Raw genomic sequence first — 20,727 nt, 5'->3', positions numbered from 1 at the left:
CAGTAGTGATTTCGAGCAGTGTGGCAAATGGTTTACGTCGACTGAGTCTCAATATTGCCCTGTTTTCCTGATATGACGTCACCCTAGGTCCTACAAAACATGAGAGATCCTTCAGCTCATTGTTTGAAACGTTTGAACAATGTAGTCATTTATGTACGCAGTCTTTGTCTGTCGACAAACAGGCATGTATAAGGAAGCTTCCACGATTGTATAAAACAATTGGGGGAAACATGATAAGGTTCATAGTTTTGAGGAGTTGGGGTCAAGGGATTTGGGATCATCCCTGCACCTGGACAGTCGCGGTCATGACAGCAGTGGCACTGAGCCACTCCTTATTATTCCAACTAAATGCCAGAGAGACTGAAAAGTCCATGATCCAGACATCTGTCATCTGTATATATCACATGTATGTGCATAGGTATCACTCTACGTTTCTTTGCGACTAACGGGATCGGTTGGTCAGGCTTGTTGACTTGGTTGAGACGTGTCATCAGTTCCCAATTGCACAGATCGATGCTCATGTTGTTGATCACTGGACTGGTTGGTCCAGGCTCAATTGTGTACAGACCGCCGCCATATGTCTGGAACATTGCCGAGTGCGGTGTAAAATTCAACTCAACTCACTCACTCTCTTACTCTTCTTTACGTTAAAATTGTACTCTTCTTTAAGTTTAGATTTAATAATCCTAACGGTTCATTTTGTACCGTTGTCGCATTGTGACCTCATGAGGATGTGTCCGCTACACAGCAGTCTGCTGCTTCCAATATGTAAAATGTCTTATGGCAGCAGTAGACCCGGGACCTAATTTGGCATCTTATTACTTCTGTTCTCCTCACATGTACATAAACCTAATGAAGGAGTTATAACATAATCCAAAACATTGGGTCCTGGGTGATAAATAAGTTGACATGCAGAAATCTTCCTTGTATAGAGAAACAATGCCGGTCAGATACATAATTGAAAAGAATTTCAGTACGCCTTTAATTACGACTAACGACCTGCAGGTGAATTGCCACAATGTTTGCCACAGTGCAAACTGCTGGTTATTGCCCTCACTGGGTCTCCATTGTTATCTTTCTGCCACCTGTTTTCCTATGTCTCCGCCAATTGTTTGACAATACTTCTGTCGGTTCAACCATTATACACGTGATATAACTGAAAGAGAAACATGTAACGGATATGTCAAGGATATGTGCATAGCCAAATTGACAATATATTCATAAATAAAAGTACCTAGCAATAATGTACTATAATTAAGGAGAGTGTTCAGTCTCTGGTTTTGCTGTACACAACGGGTAGGGGTGACAAGTGATTAACACTGGGGTGAGCGTGACAAGTGCTGTATAAATGAAAATGGCTGATGACCCATGATTGGATATAAGCCAATCCCAATCAACCAGGTGATCATTACAAATCATATAACTGACAGAAAGATAGAATAACCTGCTTGCTCTATGACCTTGTAATGGAATGATCACTGTCGCCAACAGATCTTATTGTTGTCAAACGCGGTAATCAATAACACAAGACTCAAGCCAACGATGACATGGATCATACGCTATAAATAGTTTTCTGGGAAATTCCTAAAAGCGAAAGTCGTCAGTCCTTCTGCGCACTTGTCTATCATATACAGCGTCCCAGCTTTACTGCCGTTGGAAGGAAGGTAAGAGAGAACAAATATTAAATTATTTAAAATTAACAATATTTATCATTCCTTACGTCGCAAGCCACCGCATGTATAAGATTCATGTAAGAATGGTGTAGCATCGAGATGGCTGACACTTTCAAGTTTTAAGTTCTACTGAATGTATTCATTGCATTGTGACGGAAAATGGCCTTTTGGGTGAACTGAGCTGGATTGGTTCCGTTCTTCGAGTGTGTGAATGAATTTAAGGGTATATAAGAGTAAAATACGCCTATTCAGTGTAAATTAATTTCTTCAGTTATCGCTGACATTTAGTAATCGTAGTGTGATGCAAGACAATAACACAACATATGCAACAGTAAGCAAATGCAATGTACAACGCTTATGCATGAATCATGAATCAGGTTATAACATGCGTACCCTGTGGGTGACACGGGAGTGTTGTAACAGGCTATCCACCCGTCACATACTACAGGATTGTGAAACCTGAGCCTAGATTTTATAACTCATGAAATATATACATGTCACGTGACTGAGAATAGTTCCTACACAACAATTAACTGATATAATACACATAATTTCCAGGAAAGGTTTACTTCTTTATGTGAGTTATATAAATAGGCATGACCCAATCACGCTTGTAATTCAAAGTTATATAAAATCATCAACCATACGTTCCTGCATGAGAGTATTCATACATTTGGTACTTACATTATCATAAATAGTTTACTAAAAATGCTTACTTAGAATACTTAGGTGTGCATAAATTAAATTATCTAGAAATAATGTACTATAATTAAGCAGAGTGTTCAGTATCTGGTTTTGCTGTACACAACAGGTAGGGGTGACAAGTGATGAGCACTGGGGTGAGGGTGACAAGTGCTGTTTAAGTGAAAATGGCTGATGACCCATGATTTGAAATAAGCCAATCCCAATCAACCAGGTGATCAATACAAATCACATAACTGACAGAATAATAGAATAACCTGCTTGCCCTATGACCTTGTACTGGAATGATCCAAAACAATCAGAGATCTGCATTAATCACCTAAAATACTACTTGCTGACAACTACTCAATGTTAACACAATGAAGTCTGTTGACCCAAAACAAAACAGATGTATATACATTTTGATAAAAATAACGCAAAACATGAAGTTAAGATAAATGTTTTTATTGCAGCCTATTACAGAATGACGGAATGGTGTCTCACCGGTAACTGTGCACATATGCATGTAGACAAAGTGAAACACAACCACACTGTTCCAATGTCTCTCGCTCCTGTATTTTCATAAACGTTGATAAGTGTTTAAATTTAAGTTGGATGTCAATATGGGAAAATCACATATCTATACTCACCATGTCCATGTTATATACATAACCAAATTGACAATATATTCTCGTTATGAATCCTTCAGTCATTAATGGCAATCTACGATGTTAACAAAGCATTATTTAAGCATCGATTTTGTAACATGTTTTGTAAGAAAACTCTTGAAATGTCTCAGGTATTTAATCCTGTAATGCGTTTGAGGTATCATAAAATTTGTCGAGTCTTTGAAGGGCATTTAGAAGTGAAATACATAAGAATGAAGATTTTTATCAATATCAACTTCTTTATATGAGAACACATAAAGAAGTTAATATAGCTCTGTACCCCATTCTCAATCACCCGATGAAGGAGTAAGCATTAACTCCGAAACGTTTGTGTTCTCATATAAAGAAGTTGATATCCATAAAAATCTTCATTCTTATAAAATTTGTCATTCATACAAGTTATATTTAACTTCGATTCATAACACTATTGCATGGTTTTATGAATCGGTTACATTAATCAGCCAGTGAAATCTAGTCAGTGGTAGGTTATGAGTGAATGTCAGTTTTGATAGTTTGATAAATATAAGCAACTATTGGTAAACACTAATAATGGTGAAATCAACACATTCACATTTTCACTAGTGTTGTCTGAAATATCTAGCAGTTTAATACAGACAGGGTCCACTTGCACAAAGCGATCTTAGCGCTAGAAGGATATTCTCCAACATAGGCTTAAGTTATTCGTAGCGTTAAGATCGCTTTGTACAGGTGGGCCCAGGTCAATAAAGGTGCATTCAAGACGCTGACACATACGTGCCTCACATTATGAATAAATGTAAATCCCCTTCCCCCCCCCCCCCCCCCCCCCCCCGTGCATTGTCCTACCCCGTCATGCCTGGTTAGCAATATTGCGTGAGTAACAAGCTATATGCAGTTTTCCAGGAAATTCCTATAAAAGCGATTATCTAGCCTCATGTAGGAATGTCGAGTTTTGATTGGTCCACGTGACTCTGATAAAATACCATGTACATCCATCACGATCCGCCAGCGGGAGTATGAAAGTCGTGTACTCCCGCTGCGAAAGTCGTATCACCCCGCTACGCCTCGGTGACGACGCGAAGTGAGAAAAGTGTGCATCGACAAGCCTTTGGTAACGTGCGGTGCATTGAGGTCAAACTATCAGCTGGTGTCAACATGGCAGCAAGTCGATTCGATGCGTGTTGTTTTGTTTTGAGTTAGTGAAAACATTCAGCTAGATAAATGCGTTATCACATCGTGTCGAGGGAAATACGGAGTTTTATCAGTCCCGAGTAAGGTTGTATTCCCCGAGCCGACAGTCTTTATGGGCAGGTGGATATCGCCAACAGTGTTCGACTCATAAATGCATTATTTTTGTAGAGTGTGAAAGCGGACAAAGATGGCTCACTCATCACCATATGAAGATATGTCTGGAGCCTTCGGTAACCTTGCCATCCGAGACAGCTATTCTGAAGACCCAAATGGATCAGGCTTGAAGAATGACACGTTGGACTTGAGGACCAGACATCTAAGTGACATGCAAGCTCCACCAAAAGTGACTAGGGGAGACATGTGGAGCGATAAAGCTTTTCCACCAAGCACAGCCGTAACTGACTGTGTTGCAGAGACACTTATGTGGTACAGACCACATGTAAGTTCATATAAACCATGATAGTACCACAGCCCATGATGTGATAAGGGGCGGCAGTTTTAAAACATATGTGACATAAGATCTGTTAGAACATTCTAATTTATGACGTTATTCAAGATCTGCTCCTCTTCAGAACGCTGTTTTGTTAATGATCCATGCAGAAACATGTCAATAATCACCAGAGATGTGAAATATATTATTTTCTGATACTTTCGGCATTATTGAGAAGTATATATCACAGGCTTTATGAGGAAGTATTCGTTTGGACACTTTTTATTAAACCGGATTTGGGGATAAAAACACTAAACATCATAATTTTGCCAATTTGATATACTAGCCACTTAAAGAAACTGTGATGTGGCAAAATATTATCCTAGTTGATAAGTACGATTATAATGTCAAAGGTAACTTTAATGGAGGGATCATGAGAATAACAGGTCAGGGAAATTTCAATCGAAAAGTCAACCACAATGACGTCACGAGTCCACAAACGGGACAGGGGTCACACGACCATGCCACAAGCTCAATAACGGATATGTCCACCATCGGCATTGAGACGACGCATAAAGCCTATCAAACGTGCAAGGAAGGCTGGTGGGATGTCACGCCAGATTCTCTCAAGTTCTGTTGGACATAATCTAGCCTATGGAGAAGTTGGCGAAGACGTCGTTCCATCTCGCCCCAAACATGCACTATCGGGGATAGATCCGATGAATTTGCAGGCCAAGGCTGTAAGTCAACGTTGTGGTGTTGCAGGAAATCCACAGCAACCCTTGCCTTAAGAGGGAGGGTATTGTCCCGTTGGAATGTTAATCCAGGGGTATGACGTTGCAGGAAAGGAATTGCCACAGGTCGAAGAATCTGATCCCTGAAGCCCACACCAGTTAAGTTGTCCTGAACCACAAGGACTTGTATCGCTTAGAAACAGCACTTGAAAGACATATATGTGCATAGACCCTACCCTAGTACTATATAAAAGGAAAGGGATGCAACGAAGAAACCACCCCCTGTTCGATCAAAGTTACATGTCACCGGGTAAAATATCTTTAAGGCAATGTCGAGGCCAACGGATCGAACGTCACATGATTTCCCTACAAAACGAGCCATCAATGGTCACAATCGGATCATTATTTCAAAAGTTATACGCTACGAATCATCGAAAACAGCTAGTTCCGCAATTTCACGCCAAAATCATGGATCACCAAATACGGCGTAAACTCACTTTTTAAATTAGTTTATTAATTCCAGACACGCTGACAGCACCAGCGTTGGGCTGGATTCGATCGGCTGCAGCATTCCGTGGGTCGGAAAACTTATTGCAACATCTACATGTCATTTTCTCGACAGTAGGCAAACATTTTCACCAACATCGCTGGCAAACCTACTCACTTGTCGGCCATAAGAGACCTTGACATTCAAATAACTGAGCAGATCCGCGCAAACAGACTCGGGCCATCCGATTGGTGGGAAATAAAATATACAGCGGCAGTGGCCAATCGGATGGCCCTGTGCCCTGAACAATCACCAAAGGAGTTCTTTGGCGTGCTGTTATTTCACCTCAAATCACCACGGAACAATCACCAAAGAGATTCCACTCCAAGACACAGGCCTGCACATGCCGGTCTTCCACGTTGACGTCCATCACTATGGGGGAGTTAAACCTGGAGTCATCTGTAAAAATAACATTTCTCCACCCAAACAAGGGTCTGCGAACATGATTTCGGCGAGCATATTTGTCGGCGAGCTTGGCCATGACGTTGTGTCAGTATAGGTCGTATGGCGGCACGTCGTGGTCTGATCCTGCGTTGACGTAAACATTGTCGAACTGTGTCGGGGTGAATACGGCAAGGTCCTGGGATGCTCCGGGTAGTCATTCTTTCAGTCTGAAACCTGTGGCGAAGATGGGTCACCCTTACAAATCTGTCCTGGCATTTCATTGTTAAACGTGGATGTCCAGAACGTGACCGATCGATGACGTCATTTGTGTTCTGGTAGCGTCTCACCAGTGCAGAAATGGTTTTTTGGTGTACAGCCATCCGTCGTTGAGACGTTCCCCCACGGACCATCCCAGTGACCTCATGACGTTGTGCAGACGTTAGCCATGGCATGCTATGCGTGTCAATAGTTGTTTAACTTTTTGAACGATCTTAAGGGCAGGGGTTGAGCTTCCAATGTGACAGTATTGTGTCGCATTCATTTGCTGTTTCACTTCCCCGGAATGCACACGGAACAACATATTGCGGAACGGACCGCGAGCGTGCATGTTGGATATATGTCACTAATCTCTGAGTTTAAATCCTTATGTGTCTACACAGGTTTGATAAATTTAGATTTTAAATTTTTGCATGCACAGTTTCTTTTTGTGCATAGTATACATTGTCTGTGTCTGTCCTAATTATAAGTTGCTTCTGTCATTTCAGGAATTTCGCCAGAACCCACAACTCTTTGTACGTGGAACTGAACGATATGACGTCAAACAAAATAGGTTTGGCACGTGCTGGTTCCTATCCGTGCTGTCAAATCTTGCTGACAAGCCTCGACTGTTGAAAAAGGTATATCCACTTTACATATTGCTTTTTGTATTCCTATTTATATTGACAACTATGCTATAGTCCTGATCTGAAACGAATGAAACAATAACCTTTAGTGATAATGTCGTTCTTTCACAAGATCTACTTCTTTGGCAAATTTGACATGACATACATCCGCTGCCGTTAAGAAGACGGACACGCAACAGATTAAGAATGTAGGCAGATCTAATGTCAGTCATGAAAATGCTGCAAATAACTGTCCCATTTAAGGTTATCAATAAGGGATCATATGCTCCGTTGGCCAACGGAATCTGCCATTGCAAGCTGTGGAAGTTTGGTGAATGGGTCGACATTTACATCGATGACAGATTGCCATTGTATGAAGGACGGAGAGGCCTTCAGCTCTACGGAGCTGCCTCTTGGACAAACTCCAACGAACTGTGGGTTTCCCTGCTGGAAAAGGCTCTAGCGAAGTACGTATTTCTGTCCTGCTTGACTTTTAATTAAAATGCACAGGATAACCCTGTCTCACTTTGTCTGCCATATTCCATACCGAAATGTATATTGGAAGCCGAATGTGAGTGTCACTCCGTGTATATTCACCGATTCAAGTCGAGAGCATCTGATTTTATGTCTGTTGAAAGACTATTAGATCTTGGTAAGTATTGCTCTTCAGCAACCCATGCCTGTCGAAAAATGTGTCGGAAACACGGGCATTGGATTCTGAAAGGTGAAGAGTCAGTAACAAATATATGTGTCATTAGTTCATCAGTATAAATATAACTGGTTATATGTTTGTTTTAATGTATACATTTTATTGTGTAGGATGTACGGGTCATACTGTGTCGTGGATGGAGGTGGTTTGCCGAGCGAGGCGTATCTGGCCCTCACAGGGGGTGTTGCTGAGACTGTTTTGCTTACATCTTATAAATCCCGTCCCCACCATCTGTTTCAACGACTTGACAAGGCACTGAAGACTGGTGCAATGGTGACATGTGGTATTCTTGTAAGTAATATCGGAAATATCTTTTTAAACACGAACGTGTTCGTGACACGTAACCTTTCGGTGTAAGGTGTTAACAATTAGGAAAGGAACTGATATGTTCTGGACTTGACCTTTGAGACATTTCAGCAAACTTTGCAATATTGACAGGCGTACAAATGGTGCAACTTGATGAACGCGCAGTGATGGAGTTACTGCATTGTTTGAGTGGTAAACCTGTTACGGTTCATAAATGGCCGTGGGAAAAGGTATACGAAATTCCCTATCAAGCTGGAGACACCAGAAATGTGCTTAAGTAGTATAGCTATGTTGGGAATCGAACCCGGGTTCGGTTTTACTCCTAGACTACCTCAAGTCCCGTACACAATACGAAACAGGCGGGCCCTGCTGAGTCTTGGTACGACCAGAACGGATAAACTTTCTAGTGCGGTCACATACCTAATGTTTTATTTTACAAACACATGGGGTCCCATGGGGGTAAAAGTTAAAACATTGAGGAAGATATAGTAAACCTAACGCCTATGTGCATAAAAATGCACCAGAAGCTATAAAAGGTAAATTATGTTGCGTTGTGTTCACATAAAATCACCATTAGAATTGTTGAGCCAGTGTAGGTAAAGCGATGTTTACACTGAACAGTGACACTTTTTATTATTATCAAATAATATCTCACAATATTCTGAAATCAGCAATCATTTCCTGCATTGTATTCACATCAGAACGCGTCATCAGCGATGTTAAAAAGCAAGTAGTCGTTGTTTATACAGTTATATGTAATATCAAATGACCACGATGAAAGAACACACCCTTGTGGAGCACCAGGGACTGTGCGGGCGACTGAAGATCGAAAATGGTTCACAGTTCACAATTTATTACCTTAGAACTTGATATTATTATTTAGTCAATATGCTCATTCCATTTCCCATCTGCCGAAAACGTTAGACGTAAGTGTTTATGTTCATTCATATCATAAATTCCACATCCAATAAAGTATAAAGTTATGGTATCAGTTGTATTTTATTGGTACAAATGATATATTCTGTTTTGTTTGGATCGTATTTAACCAGCCAAAGTTTTCCCCAAGAGTTCAGCTTCTGTAAGTTGGCGTTTAACGTAGACTCAAGGAGCCTATGGTCTGTTGATGAAATTCAAGTGATGTATCATCAGCATACAGCCTTGTCAACCAATTTAATTCTTTAGCAATGTCATTTATGAAAACAATAAAAAGAAATGGCCCCAGTACTGATCCTTGGGGAACACAAGGTGTCAAATATATCGGCTTGGATAATGTTCCATTCACTGGTGTATGCTTTCTTTTAAACCATACATTTCCAATTTATACAGAAGACCCCTGTGCCAGACACGATCGCAGGCGTTGGAAACATTACAAAACACCATACATAATATTTCCTTATTATCCAGAGACAGACACATTTGATTATACGATTCAAGCAATTGATGTACAGTTTAGTGGCCTGTTTGAAAACCAGCTTGATACTTGATACATTAAACAATTACAACGAAAATAATTATACAGATGTTTATAGACTACCATTTAAAATACCTTTCCCACATAACATGAGAGATATTGGTCTGTAATTTGAAACAATGGAACGATCACCTTTTTAAATAATGGCATGATACGTGCTATTTTCCAATAACGGAGACAGGTAGCCGATTGCAATAAAAAATCGATTAAGAGGCATAAAACTTTACTTGTTGTATTAACTGTTTTCTTGAGTAACGTATGGCCTATTCTATCTGAGCCATAAGCCTTTTTCTCAGGTAAACATTTATTAATATCGGACATTTCCTTTTGAGTTATAACGATTTCACATAAAATCTCACTTTCCCAAAGTATGGTAAAGTTTTATTGCCCTCTTCCAACGTAGCAATAGACTTAAAATATTTATTCAAACTGGTAGCTGTTTCAAAATCAGCGAATAAGGATAGTCCTTCATCATTGTCATTATTTTTGAGTGGTGATATGTCGGACGTTATTTCTGATTTTTTAACAACACGTCGTAGAGTTTTCCAGTGTGATGATTTATTAACAGTGTATAACTGTGTGAGTAATTCATCCAAATCTCCATAAAACTTTTCCGTGGCATAATGCGTATATTGTTTACTCGGTTACTTTGTTTTTTTCCTTTTCTTTTCTTTTTTTTTTTTGTATACTAGGATGTCCTGGTTCTTTGTTTTGTTTTCCCGGCGTCTACATTCAAATATAAATTCTGAATTAAGCCATGGTTTGTCGTTTAGTCTTACATTAACTAATTTGGTTTGAATACACTTTCTAATCATCTAGTCAGTACACGTCATCTACATTTTCATAACCGTTAAACAATTCATCTCAGTGTAAACCATCTATAACGATATAATGAAATTCATAAGTACATCTCCTATTACTCATGACTTGTTATCAGAGTAGATACTGATTATTTTATCCATCACAATAGAGTTAACATAACGATTGATACCAGTTACGGTGTCAATAGAATTGTTTATGTCACTTCATGACAATTACAAATTATCCGAAGCTATGAGGTTCTTGAGAGACATTTAGAAGTTGATCTTCTAACATAAGACCAAATGTTATGGATGTCAGCTCCTCCTTTCATAAAATAAAGAAGTTGACATCCATATAATTTTTTCGTATATCCAAGGTTCTTTCAGTTCATATGACGAATCTGATGACCACATTTCTTACTATTCACTTCTAGCTTTTCGGTTTGTGTATGTAAACTGGTGTCAGATGAATAGTTTCGTAACCCGATGTTCCGACTAGAGTCCTGGCATATGACTAGCTGGCACTCTTCAGATTTTTCATGGCACAGGTCTGCTGCATTATTGTTTATTTAGGGCACTTCATACTCTAATGATGCTGATAACCCAAACAATTTTGCCAGTATTCTGGGCGTTCCTATCGGCAGGTATTGGTGACCCGAATTGTTCATTTCAAGAGTAGTGCTATTCACCAAGGCCGCTATGTAATTAAACACATCATTCTCTGACTTCTTACTGATATTTCGCACAATCTTCCACTTCAGACAGATGTTTACATAAGATCAAACTGGTCTCGTTGCGATTCAGTCGCCAACGGCTGAAGTGATGGTAGGATCCATGCAAGAACAAACGTACCGTAACGTACCGTAACGTACCGTAAACTTACCGTAAGACCTCAACCTTAATAAGTGACTATGGTTTTCTACCTTCAGTTGTTGACAATTTGTAGATTGTGTTTCTGTGTTGTATATTCTATTGTCTTAGAATAACATACTGACTTTATTCCCGTGTGTCTGTTTTTCCTGGTGGTCTTAATGTAGACAATAAATTCTGCAACGTGATCATAATCTTGATCTATGTTTCATGAATGTACAGTCTGTTTTGACCACAGTTTGACTAAGATACTGCCAATGTGATCACAAATCTCAACAACCTGTGAGGCTGTAATGTCATATTCCACATACTTAAATATTCTGATGATTAAACATGAAGTTTTCATGGTGAATATTGGTCTTTTCGTTTCAGAAAGATTATGTAGGTGATCGGGGGCTGTTGGGACCACACGCCTACGCTCTGAATAAAACTGCACAGGTAAGGAAAACCTTTTCACTAATAGATCATAGATAATACTAACTTTTTAAAGCTGTTCACTGTTCAAGGGGATAGGAGTTGATGTACCATCTTTGTCCGTTATAAGCTTTATGTTCTCTGAAAACACGTGAACAACGTATTTATCTTCCCGAAAAGCTCAATGTTAAAGTTCACATGCAACCAAACAATCAAAAATAATTAATATACAACTATCAATTATTCATAATATATACTATACATTGCTGCGTGTATAAATAAGTAAACAAAATTGTAAGCGTACAATCACGATTCAAAAGAGGAATATTTTGTACTTGGGCTTACTTCCCTCGAAACGAAGCCTTCGGGAGACCGAACCCAGTCATAGCGCATGGGGGTGCACTCAAATGTAACGATGGGTTCCGTTTGGCTGGTTCATTTGCTGATACGCTGATGGCTCATTGTGTGTACAGAAAGATGATCTGTTTGATGGGCATTTTAGAAGTATGGCGAGTCACTGGAAAGTGAGATTCTTTATGGATAACAACTTCTTTTATTGTACTTGATGCGTCCTTTCAGTATGGATTCATATACCATTGTCAAACAAAATCATATGCACTAGAAGAAGTTGGTATCCATAAAGAATGTATATAAAGATGTTGGGTTTTGTAAATACATGGTCTCTGAATTTGTGTTCGATCAAGTCAAAAATCATGTCCGTAGAGATGGTGAACTACTGAGCGGCTGGAAGCTGTCATTCGTCCAAGTACAAAGCAGGACTTGAAACTGACAAGAGTTTGCACCAGTTTCCGTCAGATCCAGTCATCCGAGAAAAATAGATGTACTTTGCAACCAACAGTCACAAAAACATGTCATGTGTACAAGTAACACACCTGTCTAATTACATAATGTAGCAGAGACAGGACTCGGGTGCACGAGTCATAAATCAATTTATTTTGTTTATGGCGTATAGTCTGATTGGTGTCAAGTTCAAATTACGTGTGGTCAATGATTGAAGCTGTGTATTGCATATTATCGTTAGCAGACAGGCAGGCAGACATATAGGTGTCAATAAAATAGACATTGAGCTTTCTCTGTGACAGAGGCTACTTACCACAATCAACAAGTTCTTTTATGTAACGAGTAGATTATTTACTTGTTTGTGTGCACAACCAAGATTAGACTACTGCTTATACTCCGGGTATTGCCAGACTACCTCATACTCCGGGCAGGCAAACTGTTTCAACCCCCGCGAACCTATTCACTGAGCATGCGTCATGGGCGCAGCGCGGAACAGCTGCTGAAACCAGTTCTTCCCCCAGTGCTAGGGGAAATTTAGTGAATCGTTTAATCCGATTTCGCGGGCTTTTTTTCATCGCGTTTTTAGGTTGAATTGGCATTTTTGATGATTTGTTTCGGTAAGTGCACACCGAAAGGTATCAGAATCTGCAAAGTTGTATCAAAGTTGTATCAAAGTTGTACACTACAATGATAACCGTATGACCTTCACATATTGATTAGGGTCAGGGGTGAAGAAAGCAGACAAAAATATGGTTGATGTGCAGTAGTGTTTGGTGTTTAGATATTTAGGTCGGATCTGTAATTACTGACGAAGGATATCTTGTATCTGCTGTAGTCGTTCAAAGAGACTTACCTTGAATGACCTTTGTAACTTTACCATATGAAATGTGTAGGTGCGGAAACGGGACGGTGAAGATGTTTGTCTGATCAGAATACGGAATCCCCATGGAACAAATGAGTGGAAAGGCGACTGGAGTGACAAGTAAGTTTGTTTCATGATTAACACAAATGTCAACCTTTCTTTCTCCTGGTGTTGTACAGTTTTGGGGTACATGTTGCCCCGTCATCACAATTCACGTAGAAATTGGGAAAGAGCATTAGACACGCAAAAGCGTCCTGCGTTGCATGGAAATCCACTATATGCGGAGTTACGCTCGCTGTATGCCCAAAGTTAATATGGGGATAACAATATTTGTTAGTACTGCTTCATCCCAGCTTTCCTATATTTCTTATCTCCATAGTTCAACACACAGTTTATAAAGAAACCAGATAAACATATATCGACAAATGTATTTCAGTGTTTCCTTTCATTTCACTTCATTTTTCAGGAGCCCTGAATGGGATACTTTGGTAAGAGGTAGAGATTTGAGAAGAATAAGAGACGAGGGAGAGTTCTGGATGAGTCTGTCCGACTTTATGGACAAATTTACTCAGACCACAATTTGTTCCCTGACTCCGGATTTCGACAAAGATGGACAGTCCGATCCTCTGAGTGAGTACCCGTTGAAGACAAGAATGTGTATCTGTATCTGTAAGTGTACAGAGCCTGTGTGAATCAAATATAAAGTTTTCTGAACTCTTTTTATGCTCGATCCTTCGATCGCGCAGCTGCTGTATTTTGAAACTCTCTCTGTTGTAACCTCAAGAGACCACTTCATATAACTGTGTTTAAAATCAGAATTAAAATATGACTATGGCATGACAAATCCAATTCAAATATAGTATGACAGTTAAATGTTTTGGTAAGGATATTATTAACAATGGTTTCTGAGCTGGGGTTTTGTGGTTTGTTTTTCATGATTAATGTATGCAGTCAGAAATGTGCCAGCCTTTTGGCTTCGATCAGTAAATAATTATATCTTGAACAGACAATCGCCATCGTGACCATTCCCCAGTCACCTCTATCGACACTCGACATGATTTATTTATGTACATGTGTACAGTATTTCCTTGTTACAATATTGCAACAGATGTGGCATTTCGGTGTAGATCCTAACATGGTTATCAAATAAAATGTTATATGAATAAATGGTGTGCCCCTAATTGTTGGACACTTTGTTTAATTATTACAGTAGGCCCTGATCTGGACAGGTAGGTCTACAGCCATCCACATTTGACTAGTCATTTCAGACTCGTGACAATATATTATGGACTACCCTCATGTAACCAGGGTAGGTGGGGAAGAAGTGTTTTAAACGTGTCTGCTCGTCACGGGTTCGATTCCCCACTTGAGAACAATGCTGGAAACAGATTCTTGGTTACCCCCTTTGCGATAATGCTGCAATATTGGTAATGGTGACGTAAAACAACTCACAACATGACGAGCTTTTGATTAACGGTCATTAGAAGTATGGAATGGATTTGGCCATTAGACGGGCTAGGTTGGTTAATCGTTTGTCATTGTATCCGATTTGCGTGGATAATTGTTCATAATATCAATCACAGGATTGTATCATAGTGTGTATATATTTAATCATCTACGCATTGTATTGCCAAAGATGAAAATTTTAAAGCATCTTCTTAGTGATCTTACGTTTCAGTGTGATCAGTTATATAATTATATTGCCTAATTGTTTGCTTACGGTATGAAACCCCTTGAAACTGCACGGCTGCAAAGAAAATATGGTCCTACATTTATTAACCAATGCTCACCCACTCCTATATTTGTGCGATTTCATAATGGGTCAGCCATCCATAAGTCATGATCTAACCATGATCTAATTCTTCTATTCTATATGAAATATTTTAACGGGACGGATACATCGATTAATATGTTATTCAAAGTGCAAAAGTAGAAGTTATCAAAACCTTGGGTTTCTTCGTACATTTATACACGATTTGTAATCTAGCATTGAGAGGTGATTAATCAGATCAGATAATTTGGGTGGGTAATTTGGTTGGAGGGCCTCATCTTTGCTCAGAATGGCATCTTTGCTCAGAATCTCTATCACCGCATTGACTGGACCATTTAGCGACTGCCGTCAAATATGAGTAAACATGCTAAAAACTTCATTTGATGTGATATAACATGTGTATGAGTAGAAGTCGTAGGGAGCAGAGTCAGGTAGATTAGTATCCTGTCGGAGTTGTTTTCCTGTATAGACATGCATGGGTTGTATGAAATATTTTCTCATGTCTTTCTTTTGTTAGACTATGTGCTGCGGATATTTGGAGAGTGGGGAAAAACAGTGAAAATCACCATCCAAGGGATCTGTAAGAAGCCGTTTTATTCCGACAAGTATAAAGGTTGTAGTGCTCATCAATTCTCTTACTTTGATATCCTATTTTATCATACAATGGGTAGTGTTCTTTGTAGGATAAAGCCAACGGATAATTTCGGTATCTGTTGGGGTCATATACAGATACCGATGCAAATTTGAGAGGTCAAATTGCAAATTTTATGAACTACTTTCACTCTGTAAACAAACATGGCGTCACGCCCATCTATTGGCGATTGTGTCCAGATTGACGGCCGTGGTTACGTTACTGTGAGTGTCTTGATTAGAGAAAATTTATTTGCTTAGTTGTTTTAAACTAAGTTAATATTTGTTGACAACAGCACGCTCTTAAACATAAAAGCATACATGACGTAACGCTGTCAAATGATTGATCAGCAGAAAACTGCGTCACCGAGCTTGTGACGTCACGTATTACTACGCACATATTTGTGACGTCATAGATATGCGGGCACATCTCAGGAAGTTTAGTTTCATGATCTGTTGCAAATGAAATCACAGTTTTTTTAATTTTAAAGTAAGAATGACATTGTATGATAAATAGGTTATCACACTCGTGTGTTTTGGAATGGTTAATATCCTGCATGGGGAATCAACATTATGTATTTAGCTCGCCAAGGCTTGCTAAGTACAATGTTTATTTCCAAAGCAGGATATCAACCGTCCCAAAACACACTCGCGTGATAACCTATATTACGTTACAAACTCTCAACAAACGATAAAAAATTTTAGGCTTTGTTTTCGTTTTGACATTTCAAAAAGACACTAGGAGGTCGCGGGACAGAACATTATGACAATACTATTCGTGGCACTGAGCGTCTTTGTCCATTTGCCTTTTTGTTATACATAACATGTAGATGAAGTGTCGTCACAGTTGAAAATTATCACTTTCTCGCATTGTGCTTTGGTTACAAGCATATTGTTCAACACAAGACAATACGACAAATGAAAGTGTATTTTTGACCTCATTTTGCTTGTGCTTGCAACGGTGAAAACGCATCTCTTGTCCCTCGTAGGCGACCATGTTTACTGGAATGTTAGTGACAAATACAAACGGTGCCAGCGAACATTTTTTTATGTTCTGCCATAATATTTTAAAATTATCTCTTAAATATGTGACATAGCTTTGTTGGAGCATGATATTCCTGTATAACACGTTGCAAAAACATATTTTATATATTTCAATTGTTGGGAAATATATTCAAGAGACCAAGAAAGTCTTTTCATGAAAATGAATCTGATTAACTATTGTAGAAACTTAAGAAATGTTATAAAAGTTTATGTGTTAGGATATTGTTTCTCTAAATGGATTGGGGATAGTTGTTAGATGATCGATGGCCAACTGTTTCTCTGACCCTGAACGTCATATACTGTCAGATCTTGCACCGGGAGGAACTATCCCTGTAGTGCTTCAAATCATCCAGGATGAACTCCGGCGTGGCAACTACAGCAACATCGGCTGTGACGTGTTCACCGTAAGTGAGAGGAGACCTCTGGTCCTTTGAACCAACTTAGAGAGTTTACTTGTTACTGCTTCATTCAGGGGCGTAGCTACCATAACGAAAACAAAAAGTCCGGTTTACTCACGATTGTTGCTGAAAAGGCAAGCCGTTATTTCTATCTAAATAGGAAGCTTTGTAACCAATCGGGTTTACAAGAAAAACATGGCTTGCTACACGCCTGTCAGTAAGTAACCGCCATCCTCTCGCTGTGCAGAGTGAAATGCATTAACCTCATATGTTTGTAGTTCTTTTAAAAAAAACTACGTGATCATTAACTGTTTAACATTAACATCGCTTTATTGCAGGAAGATGGTCGTACTGTTCAATACACTGAAAGAAAGCCTCCACTCTCTGATGAACTCGAGCGTGTTTTCCGCTACAACCTGTCACCTGGGACGTACATTCTGCATCCTTCAAGAGATAAGAGTGGGACCAGCAAGGAGTTCCTAGTACGGTTGTTCTCACCCTGTCGAATCTATCCAAAACAGTAATATGTGATCATAAGTACATTACTGGTGATGGATTGTAGTGGTGTGACGATTCATCGACATGCATCACTGCATCGATTCATGGGCTACCGATACAGGGTATCGATACAAAGTTTTACATTGTTGTACATCTCGATAAAATACTTGAAATGGCCCACGATACACCGAATGTCAATTGACTTTGAATATTGCCGAATCGCAATATCCGTCAAGTAAAAAGACTTACTTTTGTTTGAGGATTAAACTATATGATTACTTATTTTCCCTTCATAAGTAAACGTTTTCTTGAACATTCTTGCGTCAAAAACTGTGTCAGACATTGCGCTCGCATATTACTAACATTTACATATTTACGTATATGTCTCGCTTCCGAATAGACATTGTACAAAGTTGGCGAAATTGGGTAAAGTACTTAAAAATTGGTTTTGTTTTGATGTTAAGGTGTTTTATATTCAGTGTTACAATTAAAGATTCATCTGCTATTGTGATACGTATCACATCGTTGATTGTAGCCAATGGATACATCATTCACTGTAAATGCCATACGATACGTATTCCGATATAAGGGCGGATACAACGTTAACGCGACATACGTCATATTTAACATTTTAGTGTTAGTAGCTTTTGTGGTACAAAGCGTTTCAATGGCGTACTTAGTTCTATACATATTTTTTTCTCTTAAAAAACTTTAGATTTACATACTTGTTTTACATCTCTGTCTGTGACAATATACTTCTGTTTACTGTTTCTCCTTGACAGGTTTTTAGAAGTTAACTTTGTATATTGTGAATATGTAAAGTGTTTTACTAAAGATATGGCTTAAATACTGCCGATGTGAATCGTTACTCACTACCTTTAGTATACAACACCACGACCTTTACAAACACGTTACGATACTCTTTGACTTAATTGGAGGTGATTAGGATTATAGTTTTGGAAGTTGTGGTGCTGTATTCTACAGGTACTCCCATTTCTCAATATCTTAGAAATGTCCCGCCTGTCTTTTGCTTGCCATCAGTTGATTGAAAATATTCCTAGATACTGATCACAACACCTTATCAAAAACAAACACTTCTTAAAATGCATTTAATGAAATGATAATGATTAATTTAGAGAGGGAGTTAACACATGTATGGATAATATTGTTCGTGTTTTGAAAAAAAACCTGGATGACTTCAGTCTTGCCTCACAACGAAGCACACGTGACACCGGTGGTCTAAACTGCATCTGTTCACCCAGGAATGAGTGATATATATATATCACAGGGATCGACACCAGCTAACTAAATGTCGATCGCTAAACATTGGCGATGTAACTATAAGCAATGATACCAAAAATATCTGAAATATATGAATATATTTTACATCACCCGTGACTGCTGACATATGTTTCCATGGCTTTATTATTATTAATTATTAACAAAACATTATTCTGGACATACTTAATTTATGTTCCAGTGATGGACAACAGTACCACACGTTATTCTTCAGGACCTTATCTGTTTAGAGCGCTGAGGATACATTTTGCGCAAGTTAATATCCATATCATTCATCCCACCGGGTACCCATTCACTCCTGGGTGAACAGATGCAGTTTAGACCACCTGTGTCACGTGTGCTTCGTTGTGAGGCAAGACTGAAGTCGTCCAGGTTTTTTTAAATGTTATATATATATATATATATTCCTATTTATTTGCATTGTTTCTGCTCTACGAAAACCCCTTGGTGCGTAGTCGACAAAAGATGAGACAATAGTGTGAGCTACATAAATATGAGTAACATAATTTGACATAACATGGATGTTATGTTTAGCTAATAGCACCGTGAACTGAACCATTGCGGTGACATTTATAAAGAATACATTACCTAATGTTATTTCAATATAAACAGAAATGCCGGTGAAGTAGACATTTGCCTCTGTGGACGTGTCCATTTTCCAATGATTAATATATGTATAGTATATTTCCCGTTTTGTGTTAAGGATGGCCATGTTGTTCTGAATATTTGTTGTTGTTGTAAGCATATAAACATGTGTAGATGCTTGAGAATAAATGTTTATAATGGTAATAAAGTATATTTCCCGTTTTGTGTTAAGGATGGCCATGTTTTTCTGATTATTTGTTGTTGTTGTAAGCATATAAACATGTGTAGATGCTTGAGAATAAATGTTTATAATGGTAATATAGTATATTTCCCGTTTTGTGTTAAGGATGGCCATGTTTTTCTGAATATTTGTTGTTGTTGTAAGCATATAAACATGTGTAGATGCTTGAGAATAAATGTTTATAATGGTAATGCAGCAGCCACGCATTCATTGTCTGTCCTCTTTCATCATACGTGTCTCACCCGTGTCTGTCCCCTTTCGTCATTCATGTCTCACTCGAGTCTGCCTGTCCTCTTTCACCATACGTGTCCCGGTCGTGTTATTCCACGACAAGCCGAGTAAACGATTCCTGCCCTTCTGGAAGCATTAATTTCCATACTGGCGTAAGAACATGGAACTACTTTACGCAAGAACGGTAGCTCTGTTTCTGTTTAAGTCCAACACAACCATCACCATTCGTCCATTTCCGTAACCTCCTAGAAGACTCGCCCCTCCCGATGCATGTAATGTGCAAAAATCTGACAAACCATTCAGAACGCGCGTAATGATTGTGGTGCTGTGATAAAAATAATGCCGAGGACTTAAATCCTTTCTGGCACTATGCGCGTGGTTAAAAGAATAATCTTGAAAGATAGAGATCGTCCTAGTAACAGATACAGCAATATTCCATCTATATGACAGCGGTCTGAGGATAATCACGTCGGTGCCATACAATCCAGTGATCAAAAGCATCAACATCGATCTTGTCAGCTGGGATACGATAACTTGAGTCAACCAAGTCACTCGACCCCGTTAGTCGCATCTTACGACAAGCATGGGTGGTAGTAAAAAACATAACACGGACCCTCACGGGTGTTATG

The 20,727-nt window shown here is 39.0% G+C and overlaps 1 protein-coding gene across 2 annotated transcripts; it reads left to right on the top strand.

The window, feature by feature from the left end:
- Nucleotides 1-1,601: 1,601 nt before the first annotated feature.
- LOC137256534 (calpain-A-like) lies at nt 1,602-18,251 on the top strand. 2 transcript variants are annotated; one of them, XM_067794390.1, is made up of 11 exons: nt 1,602-1,664; nt 4,361-4,631; nt 7,052-7,183; nt 7,433-7,635; nt 7,988-8,168; nt 11,697-11,762; nt 13,433-13,521; nt 13,868-14,031; nt 15,690-15,785; nt 17,153-17,250; nt 17,583-18,251. In XM_067794390.1, the coding sequence occupies exons 2-11, from the start codon at nt 4,380-4,382 to the stop codon at nt 17,766-17,768; spliced, it is 1,467 nt and encodes a 488-aa protein (XP_067650491.1). In that variant the 5' UTR covers nt 1,602-1,664; nt 4,361-4,379; the 3' UTR covers nt 17,769-18,251. The 2 variants fall into 2 exon arrangements, with proteins under 2 accessions (XP_067650491.1, XP_067650492.1); XM_067794391.1 differs by having other exon boundaries at nt 15,690-15,752; nt 17,583-17,858.
- The last annotated feature ends 2,476 nt before the right edge of the window (nt 18,252-20,727 follow it).

Source organism: Haliotis asinina, chromosome 11 (genome assembly GCF_037392515.1).
Source record: "Haliotis asinina isolate JCU_RB_2024 chromosome 11, JCU_Hal_asi_v2, whole genome shotgun sequence".
In the NCBI taxonomy this organism is placed as follows: Eukaryota; Metazoa; Mollusca; class Gastropoda; order Lepetellida; family Haliotidae; genus Haliotis; species Haliotis asinina.
This window is presented reverse-complemented; position numbering and strand designations above follow the sequence as displayed.